The sequence below is a fragment of the Mirounga angustirostris genome, unplaced genomic scaffold, assembly GCF_029215605.1.
Source record: "Mirounga angustirostris isolate CCGP_5_RB_7025 unplaced genomic scaffold, mMirAng1.0.hap1 SCAF_8, whole genome shotgun sequence".
Classification (NCBI taxonomy): Eukaryota; Metazoa; Chordata; class Mammalia; order Carnivora; family Phocidae; genus Mirounga; species Mirounga angustirostris.
In genome coordinates this window covers 105,468,353-105,490,675 of record NW_026991716.1, presented here as the reverse complement: position 1 = coordinate 105,490,675, position 22,323 = coordinate 105,468,353, and the positions used below count along the sequence as shown (strand labels likewise).

Genomic DNA, 22,323 nt, shown 5'->3' with positions numbered 1-22,323 from the left:
ATTTTTTTTTTAACAAGAAATCTAGCCATTCATTTAAAAATCATTTTTTTTAAATACCCTTTTTCTTTCTTCCTTAACTGTCTTTTATGCAGCATCCGTACTTCGAACAACAGTCAGGTTAATAAATTGACTCTAACAAGTGATGAATCAACATTAATAGAAGATGGTGGAGCCAGAAGTGATGGATCACTGGAGGATGGAGATGATGCTCATCGAGCTGTAGATAATGAAAGGGATGGTGTTACTTATAGTTATTCCTTCTTTCACTTCATGCTTTTCTTGGCTTCACTCTATATCATGATGACCCTTACCAACTGGTACAGGTAATTATATTTCATGTGCATGTGGAAATTTTGATGCTTTTCATGATTGCATTGCAAAGCATGTGGTATGAAGTACTTTTTATCCTCCAGTGTATTCCAAAATTTACATCTAAATGAATAATGAGATCAGTATGAGAAATGCAGACTTTCCTTCCTTGCTTTGGCATTAATATTGAAATACTTCCAAATCTTGAAGAAATTAAAATCGGAAGCTTCATGAAATTAACACATTTTTTACAGAAATACCATGTTAATAGTTGATTCAACACAATGCTTTATTTTTTTGACACTGTAACCAATCCCTGACATGGTGTAAGATAAATTATCTTTTTCTCTGTTTTGTTCAAACTATTGTTAAAAGCACTTAAGTTTTCAGAATTGAGAAATACATTAATGTAGATTAATATAAAGAATATGGCTACTCTAAAATTGGATCCTTAGAACTCTCTGTAGCTGTAATTTATGCTTTTTTATCACTTTACAATTTATAAATCTTTTTCTGGTAATAGGAAAGTAGTTATTTTGTTTTCAAAAAATTTCTAATTTTGTCAAAATGGTTACTGAGAGATCCAATTTAAGATTCAAGTTGAACTATATGGTTTGGAAAGTTCTGTTTTTAATAATTTTTAAGCAGAATACCCTTCACAACTTGTAAGAGGACTTTGAATATCAGAAAAAGATGTAGAAAAAAGATTATTCTTCATTTTAAGAGCAGACTTTACTGGCATTTACTATTGAAAAATAAGTATTTTTTAAAATTCCTACACTGCAGCATATTAAGTGATAAGAATCCATGTAGTGTTCAGTAATTCACAGCTTTGGCTGTCAGATAATATTAAACGTTAAGACTTCAGATTGGGGCACCTGGCTGGCTCAGAGGAGCATGTGACTCTTGATCTCAGGGTTGTGAGTTTGAGCCCCATGGTGGGTATAAAGATTACTTAAAAACCTTAAAAAAAAAAACCCAAAACTTTAGATGAAAAATATTTTTGGTATGTTTCATTTGCACAAAAAGTAGGTAAATTTGGGATGTATTCTGAATCTCTTAAATCTGAAAAGGCTGAAGGTGGGAGAGCAGTTCCCATATATATACACTTTGAACAGATTATACTTTCTAGAGAGGATAGGATTGAGAAGTCTTTTTCAATCCCTTTTCCCCGGGGGGGAGAAGCAGGCTCCCTGCTGAGGAAGGAGCCCGATGCGGGACTCGATCCCAGGACCCTGGGATCATGACCTGAGCCGAAGGCAGACGTTTAACCGACTGAGCCACCCAGGCGTCCCTAGGATTGATAAGTCTTTTTATAACAGTATCTTACTTATCCAGGCATCACACTCCATTTCTCTGCTATCTCTGACTACTAAGCCAAAAATACAGGTTCCCCCCTACTTTGTTATAGTTTGTATTACGCTACTTCATTTTTCTGACTTATATTAGTACCTGCTTTTGTTAACTGAAGAAACCCAAAGAGAAATTTTGCTTTTAAGAAAAAAGCCATTTACCTTACTCACGTAGGTATTTTGTAAAAGCAGAGTGGCCTAACAAACTTTCAGAAAGTGAGGACCTGTACATAAAGAGCCTCTGAGTATTAGTAAAAGGGCTACTTCAGAGGCCAATGTCCTTTACTCTTTTAAAGGAAACTGATTTTTACCTTCACATTAGCTATTAAAGTAGTATGGCAAGTAGGGCAACAGATTATTAGCTCAGCAATTGTGTATCTGTAATCACAAACTGTATACAAAGAACACCTTTGAAGTAAAGCTAAATAAGTAGCATGATAGCTGATAATCCAACCCTTTCCCTTTCATTTTTTTCTTAAATTTTAGGTACGAGCCTTCTCGTGAGATGAAGAGTCAGTGGACAGCGGTGTGGGTGAAAATCTCTTCTAGCTGGATTGGCATTGTGCTGTATGTTTGGACACTAGTGGCACCACTTGTTCTTACAAATCGTGATTTTGATTGAACGGGACTTCTGGCATGAAAGTCCCACTTTGATCATTGCTTGAGATTAACAGTATTCCCAACTTTTGTAAAGTTGTGTATGTGTGTGCTTCCCATGTAACTTCTCCAGTGTTCTGGCATGAATTAGATTTTATCGCTTGCCATTTTATTCATTGTATTCTTGCCATGCACATTGATACGTGTGTTAGAATGAATTACAAAGGGAGAGATTTAGGAGTCTGGTGGTGAGTTAGGAAAAGTGGACATTGTTAGGTTTATCCTTAGCTCTGTGCCTGTGAAATTAAGAGTAAAAACAAAACTGACAGTTTGATTTTTAAATTGTGCTAGTCCCTAAGCTGTTTTAGAAAGTATAAAAGGAAATGTATGGCTGCCTTTTGAAATATTTGATGCCTTGCCCTACAAGAGACTGCAAAGAACATGGCTGTTGTAAAATTGTATAAACAAGTTGTCTGAAAAATCTTTTCAGGTTTTTCCCTTGATGTGAAGATAAGGAATGTATACAGGTAGGGAGTGTTTGATGGACAACAGTGTAAATTATGATGGAGATTAAGAGACAGAGGCTTCATAGAAAGATTGGTGGTGGTGGGTTACTAATTTGAATACCCAGTTAGGCTGTAATCTTCCCTGGGTAGGGATGGCCTTTCATACCAACATACCAACTTTGTTTTAGCCGTTACAAACACTTGCAAAAGTATAGGTTCAATGGAGATGTTAGGAACTCTGAAGGATTTAGACAAAGCTTTTGAAAAATTCAGGTAATCATGGGTTAGAAGGGGCACTTTGAAAGTTCATTTTGAAAATCAAAGGTGGTAAACTTGACAGGACGAAACTGTAATATACTAAGCCTCAGGAGATACTTAGGTAAAATCTAGTCCAATCCTTCATTTTAAAAATGAAGAAAACTGTAGCTAATCAGTGACCAACCTGGGAAATCCCAAGTTTCCCCAAAATAGCTGGCATTCTTTTGGCATTCTAACTTATATTCAAAATCCATGCATAATAGGTTATACACCTCATTAGTGGTGGATAATTTGTTATGTGATTTGCTGGTGTCCAGCTTGCCTTCTACCCATAAACTGAGGCCAGGAGAATGATGGAATGCTATAGAATATAAACTGCTTATAGTACACTCTACAGTTCAGAAGAGGTTTAAAATGCTTTTGTATTTGCTGCCATCTAATTGAAATATAGTTTATTATAATTACAATTGTTCAACCTGAAAATCAAGCAGTATGACAGTTAACTTAGAAACTTAGTTACTTGTACATGTTATTAGTGTCTTAATCTTAAAAATCTACATTTGCTTCTTTTAAGGTATTTATTAATGTAAATGAGAGAGAACAATTCAACTTAAACTTAATTCCCCAACTTTATTCTGTGTGTTGATACTGTGTTCCATCATTTTGAATGGCTGTGTTCTATCTCCAAATAAATGAATTGAGAGAAAGTGTGTGGTGTATTAATTCTTTAGCAACTCAAATTTAGGTGGCTGTAATACTCAGACCTACTTTTTTTCTCTGTGTATGAAAGAACCTGCTGAAACAGGGTTAACTGTCCATTTGTGTGCTGAAAACCTGAATTGTTTTAAAGGTGGCAGTTACACCCTTTTGGTCCTCTGTAAGTAACCCCTGAAATTGGATCTCAGGTAATTAAAGTGACGTTGTCCTAAAGAGCCTTTAGTAGATGGGCCAGTTTAGTTTGGAGAATATTTTTAATTCATTTGATAAATATTCTATATCTGTGTCCTGTAGGCATTTTTCCTAAGTTGCAAATGGATGCTTTCTGACACAAGATGACATAAAAAAGTCCCTTAACAACAAAAAGTAGTAATGAAGTACTCTATTCCATATGAGTTAGCAAGGGTTAGTGTACTTTATTCAATAATTTAAAATGGTATGATTTCTCCAATATTACAGGCAAGACAATGGCTATGGGCATTTACTCAGAAAAGTCTTATGTTCACACAATCTGTACAAGAATGTTCATTGCTTTATTTGCAATAGCCCAAGCTGGAAACATCCCAAAAGTCCTTCAACTGGTGAATGTTTAAACACACAGTGGTACATCTATACCATGGACTACTAAACAATAAAAGAATGAACTTTTGGTACACAAACAACTTGACTGGATCTCCAAGGAAGTATGCAACTGTATTAAAAAGCCAATCCCAAAAGGTCACATAGAGTATCATTACATTTATTATAATATGCTTTCAGTGATGAAAATAAAGAATCAGTGGTTCTTTGGAACCAGGGATTAGAAGAATCCTTGTGGGTGGGTTAAATGATTAGTTCTGTAAGAAACTGCCATCTTCCAGTGTTTTCACACTATCAATGTATGAACCATTCGGTTTCTTTGCATCCTTGCCAGCATTTGGGGTCACTAATTTTAGCAATTCTGATAGGAATACTGTGTTACCTCATTCTGGTTTTATTTTTTTTTTAAGCAGAGCAGGAATACAAGTAGGGGAGTGGGAGAGGGAGAAGCAGGCTTCCCACTGAGCAGGGAGCCCGACGTGGGGCTCGATCCCAGAACCCTGGGATCATGACCTGAGCTGAAGGCAGACGCTTAACGACTGAGCCACCTAGGCGCCCCTCATTGTGGTTTGTTGTTTTTTTTTTTTTTAAGATTTTATCTATTTGACAGAACACAAGTAGGCACAGCAGCGGGGAGAGGGAGAAGCAGGCTTCCTACTGAGGAAGGAGCCCGATGCAGGGATCGATCCCAGGACCCCGAGATCATGACCTGAGCTGAAGGCAGACCCCCCTCATTGTGGTTTTAATTTGCCTTTCCCAAATGGCTAATGATGTTGAGTATCTCTTCATTTGCTTTTTTGCCATCTATAGGTCCTCAGTAAAATATTCGTGCCTTTTGGCAATTTTGTAACTGGATGGTTTTTTATTGTAATTTGTTGAGTTTTGATTTAATATATTCTAGATACACATCTTTTATCAGATAAATGGTTTGCAAATATTTTCTCCTAGTCTATCTTTGTCTTTCCATCTGAACAGGGTCTTTTGCAGAGCAAAAGTGCTTAATTTTGATGAGCTTCAATTTATCAATTTTTAAAAGACCTAACGTTTTTTCTCTGTTGTAGTTCCTTTATATTAAACTTGTCACTACTTGGCCAGCTCAACACACTTTTTAGTACTGCCCTGTAACAGCTCTGAAAGCATCCCCATTTACTGGGCAGATGCTCCATTCTTACACCCTTGATTTTCTGTGTTCTAAGATGTAAAATAAAGAGAAATTTTTGTTCCTTACTAGGATTCTCCAGAGAAAAAACCAGTAGGATAAATAAATGGTGAAAATGGCACTTCACCCCTGTGGTCTTTCTTACCCCAAACCCATTAACTCCTGTCTAATCATGGGAAAACATGAAATCCAAATGAAGGTCACTCTACAAAATATGATGCCAGTACTCAGGACTGTAAAGGTCTGGTTTATTTGTATTGTAGTTAGTCTGTTTGATACCAATTTCATGAAATTTGTTCATTTTATGGCCTAATATACAACCAATTCTCAAAAAATATTTCATATGTGCTTGAAATGAATAGGCTCTTAATTTTTTTTTTTTAATTTGAAGATTTTTATTTGAGAGAGAGAGCATGAGATGGGGGAGGGTCAGAGGGAGAAGCAGACTCCCTGCTGAGCAGGGAGCTCGACGTGGGACTCGATCCTGGAACTCCAGAATCATGACCTGAGCTGAAGGCAGTCACTTAACTGACTGAGCCACCCAGGCACCCTAGGCTCTAATTCTTAAACGTAACATTCTATGTATGTTCATCACAATGAATATCATTTTGTCATCTTCCCAGTCTGAAGACTTTTCACATTTAAGCCTTTTATCACTTGAGTATACCATCCCTATGAAAAACAAGGTGACACACCCTAAGGGAACATACAGCTGTCCTACGTGATTTCTGGTGGCAATACTTATAACCGGCCCCCCCTTAAGTGAAAGTAAGTTATAAAGCGGATGAAGATGGGGGAGCAGTCTCAAAATTAATGGTCTTCATACTGTGGTACTTGTTTTCCAGACAGTACAGAGACTTCCTCTGGTAAACAAGAGTTTTTAGAGAAATCAGTTTCCAGATCTTCAATTTCCTTATTACTCCTTCCTGAACTTGGATCTGCCTGAAAAGATGCCTTAAGGACATCAAGGCATCGTCCCTCTTAGCAATTACTTCCCACATTTAACAAAGATGTACCTCTTACACATTCTAAATCTTATCAAGGCACTTCGGATAAAATCTCCAACACCCAATAAAGACAAAATTTTAAATACTGGTGAGAAAGAATGACACTAGGGGGAAAAAAATCCTGTTGCAATTTAGGTAGTTTCTGTTTTTTCACTTTCAAGGAATCAAAAGATGATCTAATTAAGTCACCAGCTGGTAAGTCATTAAAAAATAAAATAGTTCTAGTATATAATTCTGAAGGAGTTCAAAGGACTGAGTGATAGTGCTGTAACAAAATTCCATTTTTTTTTAATTATAAAGTTTTTAAGAGTTGTACACTTATGAAAACAAAAAGGAATGAAACTGATGCTCTTACAGTGATAACCTTCACCCTCAGATACAAAAAAATTGGAGAAGTACTCTTCCCCCTGCACCGAGACCTGTTCACTAAAAATGTTATTTCTGATAAAATTTTACTGTTTAATGTCTGCTAGAATTTGAGTATTAGCGAACAGTAAGATCAACCCCCCCCCCCCAAAAAAAATCCAAAGGCAGAACATAGTTTATTCTCCACTCACCTGAAGTCTACAATAGGTGTCCAAGATTGATGGTGGCTCTCTTCTAAGCAGTGATTCGGGAAGCCAAATTTCTTCCTTCTTGTGTGTATACTCAGAAGCCACATACTCCTCTGCATCAGGCTAGTGGAGGGGTAAAAGAGCAAGGAGGATTGCAGAGGGGAGGTTTTCACAGACCAGACCTGGAAGTTCTGTACATCACTTCCAATTTATTTATCAGAATTCAGTTACACAGCCACCCTGTTTACGAGTAGAAATAATCTAACTGCATGACAGAGAAAATGGTTTGGATAATTATACTGTTTTGATGAACTGTGTGTAATTGGCCACAAACTTCTTTAATGCTTAGAATCTTAAGGTTATAGGAAACAATTTCAAATTTAGTTGCAGAGAAGTGTGACAGTATCTTTGATGTATAACTTTCACACATAATAAAAGTAGGATAAAATTCTTGGGAGAAGTGGAATGGATGATGACGGATATCAAATCAATATGGTATTTAGATTCCTTTAGATACATTTTAAAAAGCATATAACTATTTTTAAACTAACAATTTTATTTTTAAGTGGTAGTATTAACAATACCCTAAATTCCTTCCAACTAAAGATGAAAATTTTTAAATTCAACTTAAAAAAGTACTAGAAGGTATTAAATTTTTCAAGATTTTTACAAGACTTCTAAAGCCCCAAAATGTCCCCCAGGAGAAGAAACTTAATCATATTCCACCACACTGAAGAAGAGAAGGGAATAATCTCTAAAGTTCTCTCTCTCAGCCTCTAAATTCTTGTTCTCACTTTAACAACCTCTAGGAAAGTGACCTCTATAGCTTATGTAGAAACTAACTTCTGGGGACTTGAATTAGTTCACCAAGATGCCACTGTCAGAGCCAAATGTTTTAAGATCTGCGAAGGAAGGGTTTCCTCTCTCTCTCTCTCTCTCTCTCTCTGCTAGGCTTTACTTTGAATATTTACATCATAGTAAGAGAAATTCCAGGATATAGAGAGACAGAATATGGCCAAGAGGAAGGCAAAATTTGTAATTACTCATTAAATGGCCCTATAAAATATTCAGATATAAACTGCTCTGCTTCCAGCCTTCTGCCTGAAGGTAAAATTCAACTTGATAAAAGAGGGGCCTGCCTTGCATTATGCCTCTATAAGCCTACTGAGCAACTATTCCAAAGGGAGGAAGTGTTACTGTTTCATCTTCTCTAGGGGCAAAAATTACAGGTCTCTGGGCGGCATCCAATGATAATGTTATCTCATTTGGGACAATGAGAGGCATACTTCTCTTAGTCCTTTATTAGAAATATAGAAAGCAAGCCAATATAATTTTTAACACAGAAGAACTTTAAAACACATTAAGTTTAGAGACCTCTATGTTCCTTCCTTCTTGTAATACACAGTCTATCTTGAGATGAGGCACAAAGATCTTGATGTGACTCAATAATGGACAACAGTTTACAATTAAAGTCTACTTCCTATAAAAAGGAAAAATTTTTACATGTGGTGTCACCTCTAAAGAAGACACATAACAGACACTAGTACGCAACATTCATTATATTTATTTTACTAAATAGTATGGTTCAAAAAAAACACAAACAAATCAGAAAACTTTTACTTAAAACTAGTCCAACGAGATGGATGGGGCTGACACCATCCCATCCCCCTTCTTTTTATGTGTATGGAGCTGGAGCCCTATCTGACAGCAAGCACTCATGTATACTTTGCCTTTCCTTTGAACATGAATGAACTTCTCTAAACAAGAGAGACAAATGAAGTTTTACAAGATACAGGCACTTTATGTTCCCAGTTTTAAAAATAAGCCAAGTGAAAAATATTTGATAAAAGTAACTGGAACAGACAAAGGTTTAAGAGTTTTACCATTAGTTCTAGTGACTTACACTCAATGCAAACAGACAGCATCAAACAAGTAAAACAAACAAAAGTTTAACTGGGGTTAATGGGCATATATGTAAAAAAGAAATCCAAGTTACTACAACTGGAGAAAAATGGCCATTTGAAGCCAACTTAAAGATAATGCCAACAATGTGCATTAAATTCTGTGTACCTACGTAGCCGAGTAACATCTGAAAGCTTTGCAAGAGTGTGTAAGTGAGAAAAGCAAAAGGTGCTTTTGATTCCACAGTATCTGATTAAACAAAACAAAGCAATTTACAAAAAAAAGTACCAAATGATACTTTAAAATAAATAGTTCATCATTTTGATGAATATATACATGTAGAGTCCACTTCTTGGGGATTTAGCTATCTAAAAGTGGCATATCACTATCCAGAGGTGCAGGAGCAAGTTCACATAAATAAAACAGTGTGGCTTCACTAGCTTCGGCTTCAGTCAATGGCTCCAGGCGAACAAGCTTACTCTGGGTTGGCTCTGGATCTAGGCTGCTATCCAGAAGCTCATCAACTTCTATGGGTTTATCTACAGAGGACATAACTTCTGATGATGCTGTACTCCCCTGTTCAACAGTAGAAGCAGGGTTCCCATCGAGGAATGCAAGAAGTGGAAAGGCAGTGTACTGGATAAGCTGCTTATCTATAATAAAGATTAGAAAAATGCTCTTTTATCACCAGCTTTTACAGAGTTCAAGCTGAAGGTGGAAAAAATGGAAACAGCTGTGCATATATGCAATCACGACCCTTATACACCCAAACAAGAGATATGATACTTTGTGTCAGTAAATTTTAAAATGTACTAGTCAGAAGAGTTAAGTCTTTTATTCAACAACTAAGAGAGTTCTTTCAGTTCTCCTAAAGTTAAATTAAAAAAAAAAAAAAAAACTTAAAGAACTAGTACCTCACCAATTTAATTTTTTCTATAAGCTGAAACCTTGATACATTATGCATAGAACTGAGAACAGTACATTCTGTGTTCAATTGTTAAGTATGGCAAAGACTTTTCTTGGCTCACATTAGTTTCTATGTAGTACTCTTAATTTTAAAAATCTGTAAAAGCTAATACTACATTTATACCTACCTGTTTTGGGTTTAGATTTTCTTCCCTCTTCTGAAACTGGCTGAACTACATTGTTCTTGGTAGTTTCTAATCCTTTATTCTCAGACTAAAAGAGAAAAAATAATATAAAAAATACTTGTTTCACATTTTATATATTCCTAAAAATAGCAAAAAATTAAAAAAAAAAACTGGTACAGTATGTGAATATTGGTATATTATCTGAAATAAAGGGGAAAGGGGAGCACCAGGAAAGATGAACTAGAGAGAGAAAGAGATTTGAATAGGTAAGACTGGTTAAGACCGGTTAAGAAAACTATTGCTATCATCAGTGGCTGAAACAAAGAACCTAAACTAGGATGACAGTTAAATATGAAAAGAGGGGGCATTTCAAAAGAACAGACAGAATTTGTTACAGGTAAAAGATGGGAATGAATCAAAGATGGCTGGTTTCAATCTTTAATCAATTAAACGCAAACAGTTTTGATTAAAAGTGTGTATTATTCATTTCTCTTCACTCACAAACAGAATACTTAGCATAAGTGAACATATTTAGAGTAGCTCAGGATGACATGGTGATATCCTTAAAACTATTATTTCTGTATTTGGAAGCCTCAAAGTGGAGGTGAAGTTTCTTCAATTCCTTTTTGAGACCCTTTCAAGTTCTTTTCTGTCATTTAAATTGCTTCTTTGAACCAGTCTTCTCTCCTCACATCTGATTGTAAAGGGGATTAAACCTTTAATGCTGTTTAGTTCTTCAGTGCTCTTTTCAAAGATGTTCAAACTGAGGTGCTGAGGTTCACAATTTTCCCTAAATAGCTTTAAGTCCCAGACACTTGCATGCTCGTTAAGTATATACGGTGTAAAAAACATACTAATTCCTATGATTCCCCTGATATTCATCATAAAATGAAGCAGTGCAAGTTTCCAGATTCAGAAATAATGGCCCCAAGATATAATAAACTAAACCTTTCCAAAAATGTACATAAAAACATTTCTGATTTAGCAATCGCAATAAACAAACATTAATGCAATAATACCATCATTATTTTTTACTTTTTAAAATAGGCAGTTTTCAAGGATGCCACTGTTATTCTAAAACATATGAGAACCAGGATGACAAAGGGGATTCATCTCCCGTACAAATTCTTATTCATTAGTAGTGACCACTTAGATGGCTCTACTACTAAAGAGTACAAGTATATCCTGATTTATTAGAAAAAAAGTGTTGTAATCTATGTTAATACAATACTTGTCATGAGCAAGGGAATGACAGCTGATGTGCCAATTATTTGAAAACATTAATCTAGATTTTAGAACTATAATGAAAAGTCATTTTCTTTTTATAGCACTATAGAACAATATGCAATTTGCTGTTTAACTGTATTCCTGAAAACTGTAATAATTAAGCTATTGGTTTTGGAATAGAGAGGATAATCCAAGAATAAAGAATGATTCAATGTGTAGCAATAAACAGTGTAGCACATTCACTAAATGAATGCATGATATGGGTTCATTTACCTTAAGACCTAACATTTAATAATACCATATTTACTGAAACCCAGTGTGTTGAGGTGATCCATAGAAACTTACAATATAAATCCAGGCAAACTGTGGTCCACACGCCAAATTCAGCATGCTGCCTGTTTTTGTAAATAAAGTTTTACTGAAGCACAGCCACACTCGTTCTTTTACGTATTGTCTACGGCTGCTGTTGCACTACAATTACAGTGTTAAGTAGCTGTGACAGAGAACATATGGCCTGCAAAACTCAAAGTGTTTACCAACTGGCCTTTTTATAAAAAGTATGCTAACCCGATAAAAATTATCCAAATATTCGGGTCGCCTGGGTGGCTCAGTCGTTAAGCGTCTGCTTTCGGCTCAGGTCATGATCCCAGGGTCCTGGGATCGAGCCCCGCATCGGGCTCCCCGCTCTGCAGGAGGCCTGCTTCTCCCTCTCCCACTCCCCCGCTTGTGTTCCCTCTCTCGCTGTGTCTCTCTCTGTCAAATAAATAAATAAAATCTTAAAAAAAAAAATTTCAGGTGTTATTTACTTAAAAAAAAAATCCAAATATTCAATGTATAATCAACTTGTTAATTCAAAAACTCACAAATTCTTTCAACTCTAAGTTACCCAGGCTGGAAATTTGAGTATGTAGAAAATCTGGTCAGGCTATCCTCACACATGACATTAGAAAAATTCTACCCCCTCACTCTAATCACTTATATCTAAGTGTTCATTTTTAGACGACAAAGAACAAAAACCAAAATAAAATTTTAAATTCACTAATCTAGAACCTGTACAAATTTCAGAGGACTTGATTTACACCTTTGTATTCAATAAAAAAATAGGATTGAACAGTTTGGTATAAATGCAAGATAAACAGAGTATACACCTATTGTAAAAACACCTATCGTATAAGCTATATACAAAGTAATAGAATGATTCTAATCACTTGCTCTTAACAATGTCAGATTGTCCTTATTACTCATTAAAAACCAGTTCTAAAGAATTTCCTGTCAACATTTGCTAATCCCAACTGGAACTAGGAAAATAACAAAACCATTACTTTAAAAAAAAAAAGTCCAAAATCCATACTTCATCATTTCAACTTGCCGTACCTACAATTAGTACAAATTAGTTCAAATCCCTGAGCTTTTATGGCATGCTAATAAAATGAAGGAACTTATTTAAGAATATGGGTACCAGTGAATTTCCAATAAAAAATGCTGAGCTGCTTATAGAAGGAGTAAGAATGTAAACTGAAGCACATAAAACATGAAGAAATAATATTTTAATAATTTATTTCAGTGATACACCTGAACATGCCAAGTTTAAGTCAGCTGATCTCCCAGCACTTTGAGGGCTCATTTCGTACTGATAGTTAATCAAACAGTTGCCTGAAGAACTGGGCAATGACTCACCCCATAACCAAAAGCTATTTTTTCATCTAGAATTTTACTATCTTGATCACACATATAAGGTAAGAATACAAAATGCTTTTTGTAACTGGGAGTGATACTGCTCTCTACTTACTAGGACTTTTTTTTCAGATTCTTACAGCTATGGGTCCTGAGCAACATGAATTAAAACTTACTTTTGTATTATTGATGTAATCTGTGGGATTCATCTGCACAGAACTAGTGAAAAGCTGAAAGACCAAACAAGAAAGATGATAAGTTTAAAAAATATTAAAAAAGAATTAACTGTGTGTTCAAAATTTTTATACAGCCATGTTGGGTGAAGAGATGTAGCTCCTGCACTAGGAAGTTTTCATACAGTAAAACAGTTTGAAAGAGAAAAGCAGGAAAGCAGAAAGAAAAACATACAAAAGCGGAGCAAGCTAGCCCATGCATCAGCTGCTGAAAGAATTTCTCTATAAAACACTGAGGCAAATCACTTAAGACAAAGAGTGGTTTGCCCAACTTCTCCTCTCCTTCATTTCCTTATTATTTTCTCTCTAAATGCCTTTGGCTTTAAGTGGCACCCAGGACCAAGTTCCTAGCCCTGACAGTAAGCCTTCACTGCTAATTATGTGAGAAATTTATAGAATCTGCTCTATGACGGTGGCTCCTAAATTACACCTCAAACAGAGCCCTCTGACCAAACGGCATACCTCCTTGTTGGTTTTCACCTCACCTAGCAACAGAAGACGTAAATGCTAAGACCACTGCTTACTGCATGCCTCAGTCCAGCCAGTTTACAGACATAACTTTTAAGTCATAAGCTTCATTCATTCCGTAAGGATTTATTGAGCATCTAAGAAATAACTGATATCATGAAGAATACAAGATGAAGACACTATTCCTGCTCTCTAGGAGCTTACAATCTAAAAGAAAAGAACAATACCAAATAGCAGTATATCAGATACAATCCATTATTATAATACTAATGGATGGTGGGCGTCAAAAGTACTAAGAAGAAAAAGGAGAAAATCGTGTGTGTGCATGGATGCACGCGCACGCACACGCACACACACAAAGATGAAACAAAAAGTCTTGATGAAGCTATCCAACACATATCAGTCACTGAAGAATGGTTAGGACTTGGAAAGGAGAGAATGGAGGGAAGAATAAGTTATAACATTAGCAATAATAGAGAAGGAATGATTGGGGGGAGGGGAGGTAAGTTCTAGCAGTAGACAAGATGATCAGTCCAAATAACATAAAAGTTCTGAGTGGAATAGTAAGTTATATGTGTAAAGTTCAAGAAGTAAAGCCAAGGCCGGTCAGAGCATAAGGCCACATTCTGTCAGCAGTAAGAGCCTTGGAAAAGGCCTGAGCAAGGAAATACAGTGATGAAAGCATTTTAGGAGAATGAACACACCAAATGGTTACCAGGCTAGAACGAAATGCAGATAGATCACTCCTCCACAGTCTCTAGACATTTGATTCCTCTCCTTAAAGTTCCATTTTCAAAAAAAAAAGTTCCACTTTCATGATAGCCCTAAAAATATCCCCAGCTCTTTTCTTTTGTTAATTTCCCCCCTTTCATACTATCTACTAATCCATGAAAAGGAAGAGACTCAGATCCTTTAGAGTAGATAGCTTACATGACCGCCAATCTAATCTCTGCCAAGTTCAGCTTGTCACTGCCTCTGAGACCTGACCAGATTTTGTCCCTACTGAAAGTGGTATCTGTAGAGTATAAGCTCCTCACTCCTTCTTTGCCCCATCCAATGTCACCCACTAAATCAGGGATAATGGGGCGCCTGGGTGGCTCAGTCGTTAAGCATCTGCCTTTGGCTCGGGTCATGATCCCAGAGTTCTGGGATCGAGCCTTCCATCGGGCTCCCTGCTCGGCGGGAGGCCTGCTTCTCCTTCTCCCACTCCCCCTGCTTGTGTTCCCTCTCTCGCTGGGTCTCTCTCTGTCAAATAAATAAATAAAATCTTTAAAAAACAGTAATAATAAATCAGGGATACCTTCACAGAAGATGCACAGTGTGAAGCAGAAAAAAGTAGACCATACATGAGGAGTTGACACAGTTGGTTGAATCCTAAAGCCAGGCCTCTCCTGCTGACTCTACAGTCACTTAGAACTGAACTCTGCAGAGAACCCATGAACTCAGCATACCTATTCATGTTCTTACCATCTTTGCCATCTCAGAGAACAAGGCAACCTATGGGTGATTTTTACAATCAGCATAATTCAAGGATGAAATAATGAAGGTCTTAGATGAGGGAGGCAACAGAAAGGGATGATCTGTGAGTGCTATTTTTGAAAATACACAGGACTTGATGAACAGTGAGCTAAAGATAAGGAAACCAAAATGACTCAGTGATTACCCTCCTGGAAGTCTGATACCACTACAGAAAATAAGAAAGCTGAGAAGTGTAGCTCATTTAGAGAACAAAGAGAAGTTTGGGGTTAAACACAAATAATCTAAGGCAAGATCTTAACTGATGATCCCAAAGGCATGGAATTAGAATTCAAGCAAAGTTTACTTTAAAAAACTATTAAGAGCTGGAGATATAAATTTGAGAGCAATCCTATAAGCCAAAATCCCTTCACAGAGGAAGGATAGAAAAAGAAGAGACATAGAATAAAAAGATAAAAGAATGGGTACCTTGGGGGGGTACTCACAGATAGGAAACAGGAAAAAGAAAAGCTCTTAGAGTAAACAGAGAATAGTTAGGAAGACAGGAAAAAAAACAAAGAAGTTCAGTGCCTCTAAAATCAACAGAAGTTCCACTGTCAAAAATAACCAGTATTAAAAATAATAGCACTAATTATTTATAATCCCCACAAGAGCCCTTCATATTAGGTATTAGCCACATTTAACAAATGGGGAAACTAGGCAAGAGAAGTGAACTTTCCCAAAGTTAAATAGCTAGTAAGTGACATGAGCCAAACGAAACCCAAATCTGTCAATTCAAAACAAACCTACTAGCCCAACGGCTTGATTTTTAAAAAAACTGTAGCCTACTCACTATGGATAAACCAAGGCAGCACAGGCTTACAGTAAATAAGCAAGACAATGCAGGGTTTCAAAAGAAATATAGAGTAAAAATAAACTAACAAAGCCACTCATTCCTAAAGTTTTGTAGTACAAGAATTAGAGAAGCAAAATGGTAAATGATCAGAGCAACACATCAAATGTTTAAGATGGAGATCTGTATTCACTGAAGCGAGATGGGAAAGATCAAGGACAGAGACAGAAAAACAGAGAGGCAGAGGGCAGGTGTACAAATAAGCTTAAAAGAGAAAGTAAGCACTTCCTCTAAGAAAAAAGAAGATGAGATTCCACAGCTTATGAGAAAACCAGGGCATGGTGATTATCCTCTGTGAATAGGGAAGAGTGGGCTAGATCAGGTCTTGAGGACAGACAAGTATAAATGTTCCAAGGTTAAATTAAAATAATCTAATTGAAGACTGAAAGGATTTGTAGAGGATCAGAATTACAGAATTTTATTTCCTTCTTATGACCTAAGGGACAGCTATTCTAAAAGGTCCCTCAATTCAAGGTGGGGACAAAGACTGACAGAATCAAGAAGGGCTGACGAATTACTATTAACAAATTAAAGTAGGTCATTAACATGGATGTTGAATTCACTTAGGATGATAACATAGGCCAGTATGGAAAGGAAATCTTCAAAGAAAGTGAAATACATCCTGTAATATACTGATGATTTGGAAAGGATAATCAAATCATGGATATTGACAAAGACTGAGAGGCAGATGGGTAAGGTGGTAAATTAATAAGACTGAAGAGTAGGAAAGGACTAATTCCTTTTAGCCTCACTGAGAAGCTCTTAAAAGGACAAGACTACAGAATATTTTGATGTGAGAGAGCTGCATTTTAAGGCAGAAAATGCAAAAAAAAAAAAAAAAAAAGGAGCAACAAAACTTTTCAGGATAGAGAAACATATTTACAACAGAAAATGGAAATCATGGAGAGAACAATATTCATCTGGATGGGACCATTCATCTGGATGGGACTAAGCCACATAAGGGAGAGAGGAGTGGTAGGAGCAAGAGGGAAGAGAGCAAGAAAGATAGTGCCAGAAATGGCAGATAAGGATTCACAGTGCAGATTAACACTGGAGTCATGTTCATGTAGGTGGTGGTGGGGACTGGAACAGAATAACCTTAGGACTCAGGACATAAAACTTTTAAAAATATAGCAAATATAATAAAATATAATTCATTTGAGTGGAAAACATTAATTCCCAAAGTATCAAAAAGTGTCTCCATGCTGTTTCCTGCCCAAGTAACTCTATTACTTAATTTCCACCAATTTCTATTCAGTGACAATTTATTCTAGAGCAAAACAAATACGGCAACAAGTCCAGAGAAGACCTGGATTTAGTAGTACTGTTGAACAGAATTGATACGTTGCTATAGGAGGATTAACTGAATTGCTATTCAGAAATGGGTAGTGATCACTGTCCTGAACCCATCTGCTCATTGTTTCTGATAAACAAAATCATTTAAAAAAAGAAAATGCAAAAACATGAGAATACAAAAAATGATGTACTGATTTATAAACAATATACGTAAATACACAAACTGCCAGTACAGCAAAGATTATTCAAAGTACCTACATCAACCAGGAGATCTGGGTCTATGCTAAACTGTCTTCCTGACAGCATGGCTTGGAAGTCCTCTAAGCTGCAATCAATACTGTCAAGATAATCCAACAGCTCAACCCTGAGGAAAATAAGATTAAAAAAATATATCAAATATTAGGTTTCCTTGTTTTTACATTTAAAATCACATTACAAAATTCTTAACCTTAAGAGATCCTATTCAGTATTTGAGATTCCTGAAAATGTGGTTAACTGAGAACTCACAGCCTTTATACAAAACTTTAGTATTTATAGAAAATAGATTGTGCAACACGGTCTGATTTATCTTTTCTCCTCTACACTATAAATTATAAAATGTTTAACTTATTACTGATTAATGCTACTAATTTCTGGTTTCCTTATCCTATAAAGTAAGTCCCTTAGTGGAGATTATGTTATTCCACAGTCCTGATAAAAACACAAAATACACATACACACACGCTTTATGGACATTTAAAACAAGTATCTCATTAAAGAAATCTAAGGAATTGCCAAGAAAATCTCAAGACTGCTCCTGGGATGATTAAATCCTTCTCAAAAAAACATTTGCAGAGCTCAGCCCTGACCAAAAGAAAGAAAGATAGATTACATGGGTTCATAACCTGAAAGGAAGATCATTCAAAGAGAACAGAACATGTGAAGTAAACAAAGAAAGCAAATAAACTCAGATAACATCTACATGAGCACTCACTTTCCCAAAAGATTGATGTTATCATTTAAAATGGAATCCATCATGGTCACAGGATCTTCTGTGGTCAGACTAGATGAGCCATTTAGCTGGACAGCACTAGACATAAGAGGACTGGTGCCATCACTGCCTGAACTTAGGGATTCTCTGGCTGGTTCATTCTGATCTCCACTCTGAATGACAGGTGCATACTCATCTTCATTGTCATCTTCAACAATGACAATATCAGGGTACTGGCTACAGCTAAATCAGCAATATGAGAAAGAACCAATTACATTTTCAAATGCATTCAATAAATTCATTCTGTCCATTCATTCTCCATGGAAGCTTTCTCCCCAAAACGCATATTAAAAAGCTTAAATTTCCTTGGGTGAGTAGCTTAACCACAAATATTGATTCATCCTGTGATACGAGACCACAAAGGATGAATTAAAGATGTTTAACTCCAAAACTAAAAAATCAGAATTCTCATTACTTTTTGTTGGAAGTCTTTTTGCTGAGGGGAGAACATCTGGTTAAATAATTTGGCTTTTTCAGTTTAATAATCCAAATATGAGTTACAGAGTAGTTTATCATACAGTGAAGTGGTTTTGAACTTAGCTCTTTGATAACAAAAGTAACCAATATTTTCACAAATTTTACTTCATAATTTCCTTACTTGGAGGGATCAGATATAACATCCTCATTAGTTTCTGGAATAACTGGGATATTTTCTTCATCTGCGTTATCATCAGTTACATCATAAATAATGATGTCATCTGAAATCCGCTCCCTTGCCTTTAAACCTTCAGTCCTACTGTGTGGAACCTAAAAAAAATCAGAGAAAAAATATATCAAAAATTGAAATTATATTGACTACCAAACAATATACCATTTAAAAAGTGCTAATTGGAGACCCATAGTTTACTAAATGTTAAGGAAACAATTTAGCTATGTCCTCTGCCCTAAGAGGACTCACAGTAATTGGTATTCGTATGAATTCACAAAGGTATGAGGTGTGTTGCTTTATTCTACTTAACTATTTCTTTTACTGTAAGGAATCTTGAAGGTGGCATGCCTCAGAATGATTCCATGGAAAGATCTTCACATTTTAAAGTACTTTTTATATCCAAAGGGTTAAAAAAAAAAAGTCTTAAAACTTCACCAGGAATTTCAAGCATAACCAGATGGCCACTGTGCTGATGAGAATAAACCGTATGTCAAATAGTGAAGCTACTCTATTTGACATATGGTTTATTCTTTCTTATTAAATGCTTTCATTAATAGGAAATGCTTTCATTAATAGAAAAAAAAACTATTACAAGTATTCCACAGTTAAAAGTCAGCCTGAATTTTTAGCAATAATTTTTTTTTATTCTGCCACAGATATATTCAGATCATAGGTACCTAAATAAAAAAATATTCAATTCGCTAAAGCAAATTAAACTATTATAATGCAAAAATCCATAAATCTCAACAGTAGATAAATCTGAGGTAAAATATGTAAAGGACTTAAAAATATATAAATCCAGTTAAATTAAGAAATCTTCACCCATTTACATTGAGTCTTCAATCCTAAAAACACAATAGTTAGGTAAACTTACTTAGAAACAGTAGTGGGAAGAAAAACCTGATATTAACTCTGATTTGCTCAAGAAAAAAAATCTTGGTACTTTAATAACAAATCTGAAGCAGTATTTGGAATGTAGCAATGACAATCATCTATTAAAAGAAGTGTAGACTCTGGACTGAACTGATTTGCCAACTGTTTAAGTTTGACAAATGATCCAGAGAGTCCACGACAAAAATAAAGGTAAACAAAAATGTTTTGCAACTGCTAAAAAGTCTAAGTCTACGCAGTTTATAATAAAAGTTGGAAACAACTTAAAATAACCAATGGAAAAATGCGTAGTTACATTATCATAATATTCAATTGATATCAGGTAGTAGTTCAGATGATCTAAATCTGTTTAAATCTCAAAAGCAAAACCAAATGAAAAAGTCACAATGCAAAATGGTATCACTTATATGAAGTATGAGATACACAGAAAACAATACAAATACTGTTCATGAATTCACACATATAAAATGACCATGGGGATGATAAATACTAATTCAAGATAATGATTATCTAGGAGAGACTGAAGAGGCAAAAAACAAACTTGGGAACAGGCAACTAAAACAATTATATTTGTAATAGTTTATTTCTTAAAATAATCTAAAGCAAATAATAAAATGTCATGATTAGATAAAACTGGAGCATGAGCACTTAGATTATTATTCACTGAACTTTGAATGCAAATTTTGAATGCATGAAATACTGCATATTGTAATAAAAACTGGTCTGAGATAACAAATATAAAATAGAATTTAAACAAAAAATTACTTTATGATGGTGATTATCAGCTGGTTCTTTGACTATATGCTGAAACAGATTCTTCTTTTGGGCTCCATTAGTGTTTAGAAGTAGAGGCCTGAAAATCAGAATATATTCATGAAATTCAGTGAAGCAAACATAAGAAATTTCAACTGCTTCTAATATTTTACCCTCCCACGAACATACACACTTTAATAATAAAAGATTTCAGTTAGTGATACACAATGAACTCTTAAAAATGGTCACATCTTAGGAACAGAAACTAGGAGATGACTGTGTCTAGGGCTTTGATTTCACCATTCTTTTGTACTATTTTTGTTAAAATAAATACAATAAACTACTCTCTCTGGATATACTTCATTGCTGACTGAACTGTATCACTCTTTATGAACTGTACTTACATAGTAAAAAGTAGATGATATAAGAACTAGTTTGTGGAAGCTGACTTAAGGCCATAGCATAAGGTGTAACCATAACCAAGCTTTGCTACAACTTTAGTCTTACAAGATAAGTTTTTTCTCCCTCCAACTATTCCTTTGTCCACTATCCTTCTTAAGCTTTAGTTGTGACAATGGCAGTTACTAACACTTGCCGGTATCACAAGCCATAGTCAATAGATAGGTTTTTAAATTCCTTATTAGTGGATTAAACATGAGAGATCAAGTAAAAAGTTTTTGATTTTTTTCAATATATGACCTTCTTTTAAGAGTTTCCCTCACACAAGCCTTCTAATGTTACATTAAACTGCTATTGTGAATAAAAATGGATTCCTTATTAACTACGTATGTGTCTGTAAAGTGACCATTTAGGCTATCCTTGTCTCTGAAAAACATTAGCAAGATGACAGCAGGAAGAAATAACACTACTTTTGAAATGCTGAGAGTATAATTTAACAAGGAAGGACTGTTCATCTGGGACAACAGACATACTAAGCAAATGTAGGCCATGCATGGTTAAACACTAAAATGTTTAGTTGTCCATGAATAGGTCAAACGAAGTGTTTTACAACAAAAACTTACCTTTTACGTTTTAAACTCACAAGTTGGTTATTCTGAACCAATGTAACAATAAATTGGACAATCTAAAAGGAAAATATAAACAAAAAATTTTCCATCATAGACTCCTCTAATTCTTTAGTCCATATTACAAGTCTTAAAAAATTAATTCAAATACTACATATTTTCTATTCTAAGTCACATAATTTCTCACACGTTAACAAATTTGCAATCTCGGTGCATCTTACAATTGTTATATAAAGAAATAATCAGTTTCCAGGCAGAAGAATAACCTGTCATAAAATAAAAGTTGCAGCTACCTAGGATACCAAGATGCCTAAGACATTCATCTATCCATCCACCCACCCATCCATATATCTACCCAATACTCAGCTCAGTTACTTGTTTTGATGCTAAGAATCAAGCATGCCCGGATACAGATCCCAAGTATGTACCAAAAAGAAAAAAAAAAAAAAAAAAAGTGACAGGCAACATTTTTCTTAACCCAGGTAATACAATTTGAGGCAAAAGAGACTGCCAGCTCTTTCAGAAGAGAGCATAAAATTTTCAAGCTAGGAAAAGCTTCTTGGCTTATTCTAGAAAAATTATTGCTTAATAAAAATACTGTCATGGGTGGCTCAGTTGGTTAAACACCTGCCTTCAGCTCAGGTCATGATCCCAGGATCCTAGGATCGAGTCCACATT

General features: G+C 35.4%; 2 protein-coding genes across 6 annotated transcripts in view; one reads left to right on the top strand and one right to left on the bottom strand.

The window, feature by feature from the left end:
- Positions 1-3,729, top strand: part of SERINC1 (serine incorporator 1) — a 35,845-nt gene extending 32,116 nt beyond the window's left edge. For both annotated transcript variants that reach the window (XM_045865470.3, XM_045865471.3), the window contains exons 9-10: positions 93-323; positions 2,148-3,729. In XM_045865470.3, the coding sequence (XP_045721426.1) occupies positions 93-323; positions 2,148-2,283 (367 nt within the window). In that variant the 3' untranslated portion in view covers positions 2,284-3,729. The remainder of the gene's footprint in view (positions 1-92; positions 324-2,147) is intronic.
- HSF2 (heat shock transcription factor 2) overlaps positions 83-22,323 on the bottom strand; it is a 42,180-nt gene continuing 19,939 nt past the window's right edge. The window contains exons 6-13 of one of the 4 annotated variants that reach the window (XM_045865469.3): positions 21,643-21,704; positions 20,633-20,720; positions 18,926-19,074; positions 18,271-18,510; positions 17,556-17,661; positions 13,109-13,162; positions 10,035-10,119; positions 83-7,161 (exon numbers count right to left, since the gene is read on the bottom strand). In XM_045865469.3, the coding sequence (XP_045721425.1) occupies positions 7,157-7,161; positions 10,035-10,119; positions 13,109-13,162; positions 17,556-17,661; positions 18,271-18,510; positions 18,926-19,074; positions 20,633-20,720; positions 21,643-21,704 (789 nt within the window). In that variant the 3' untranslated portion in view covers positions 83-7,156. Of the gene's footprint in view, positions 7,162-8,582; positions 9,594-10,034; positions 10,120-13,108; positions 13,163-17,555; positions 17,662-18,270; positions 18,511-18,925; positions 19,075-20,632; positions 20,721-21,642; positions 21,705-22,323 lie in introns of those variants that run through there. The other 3 variants (XM_045865467.3, XM_064598062.1, XM_045865468.3) reach the window with 3 other exon arrangements.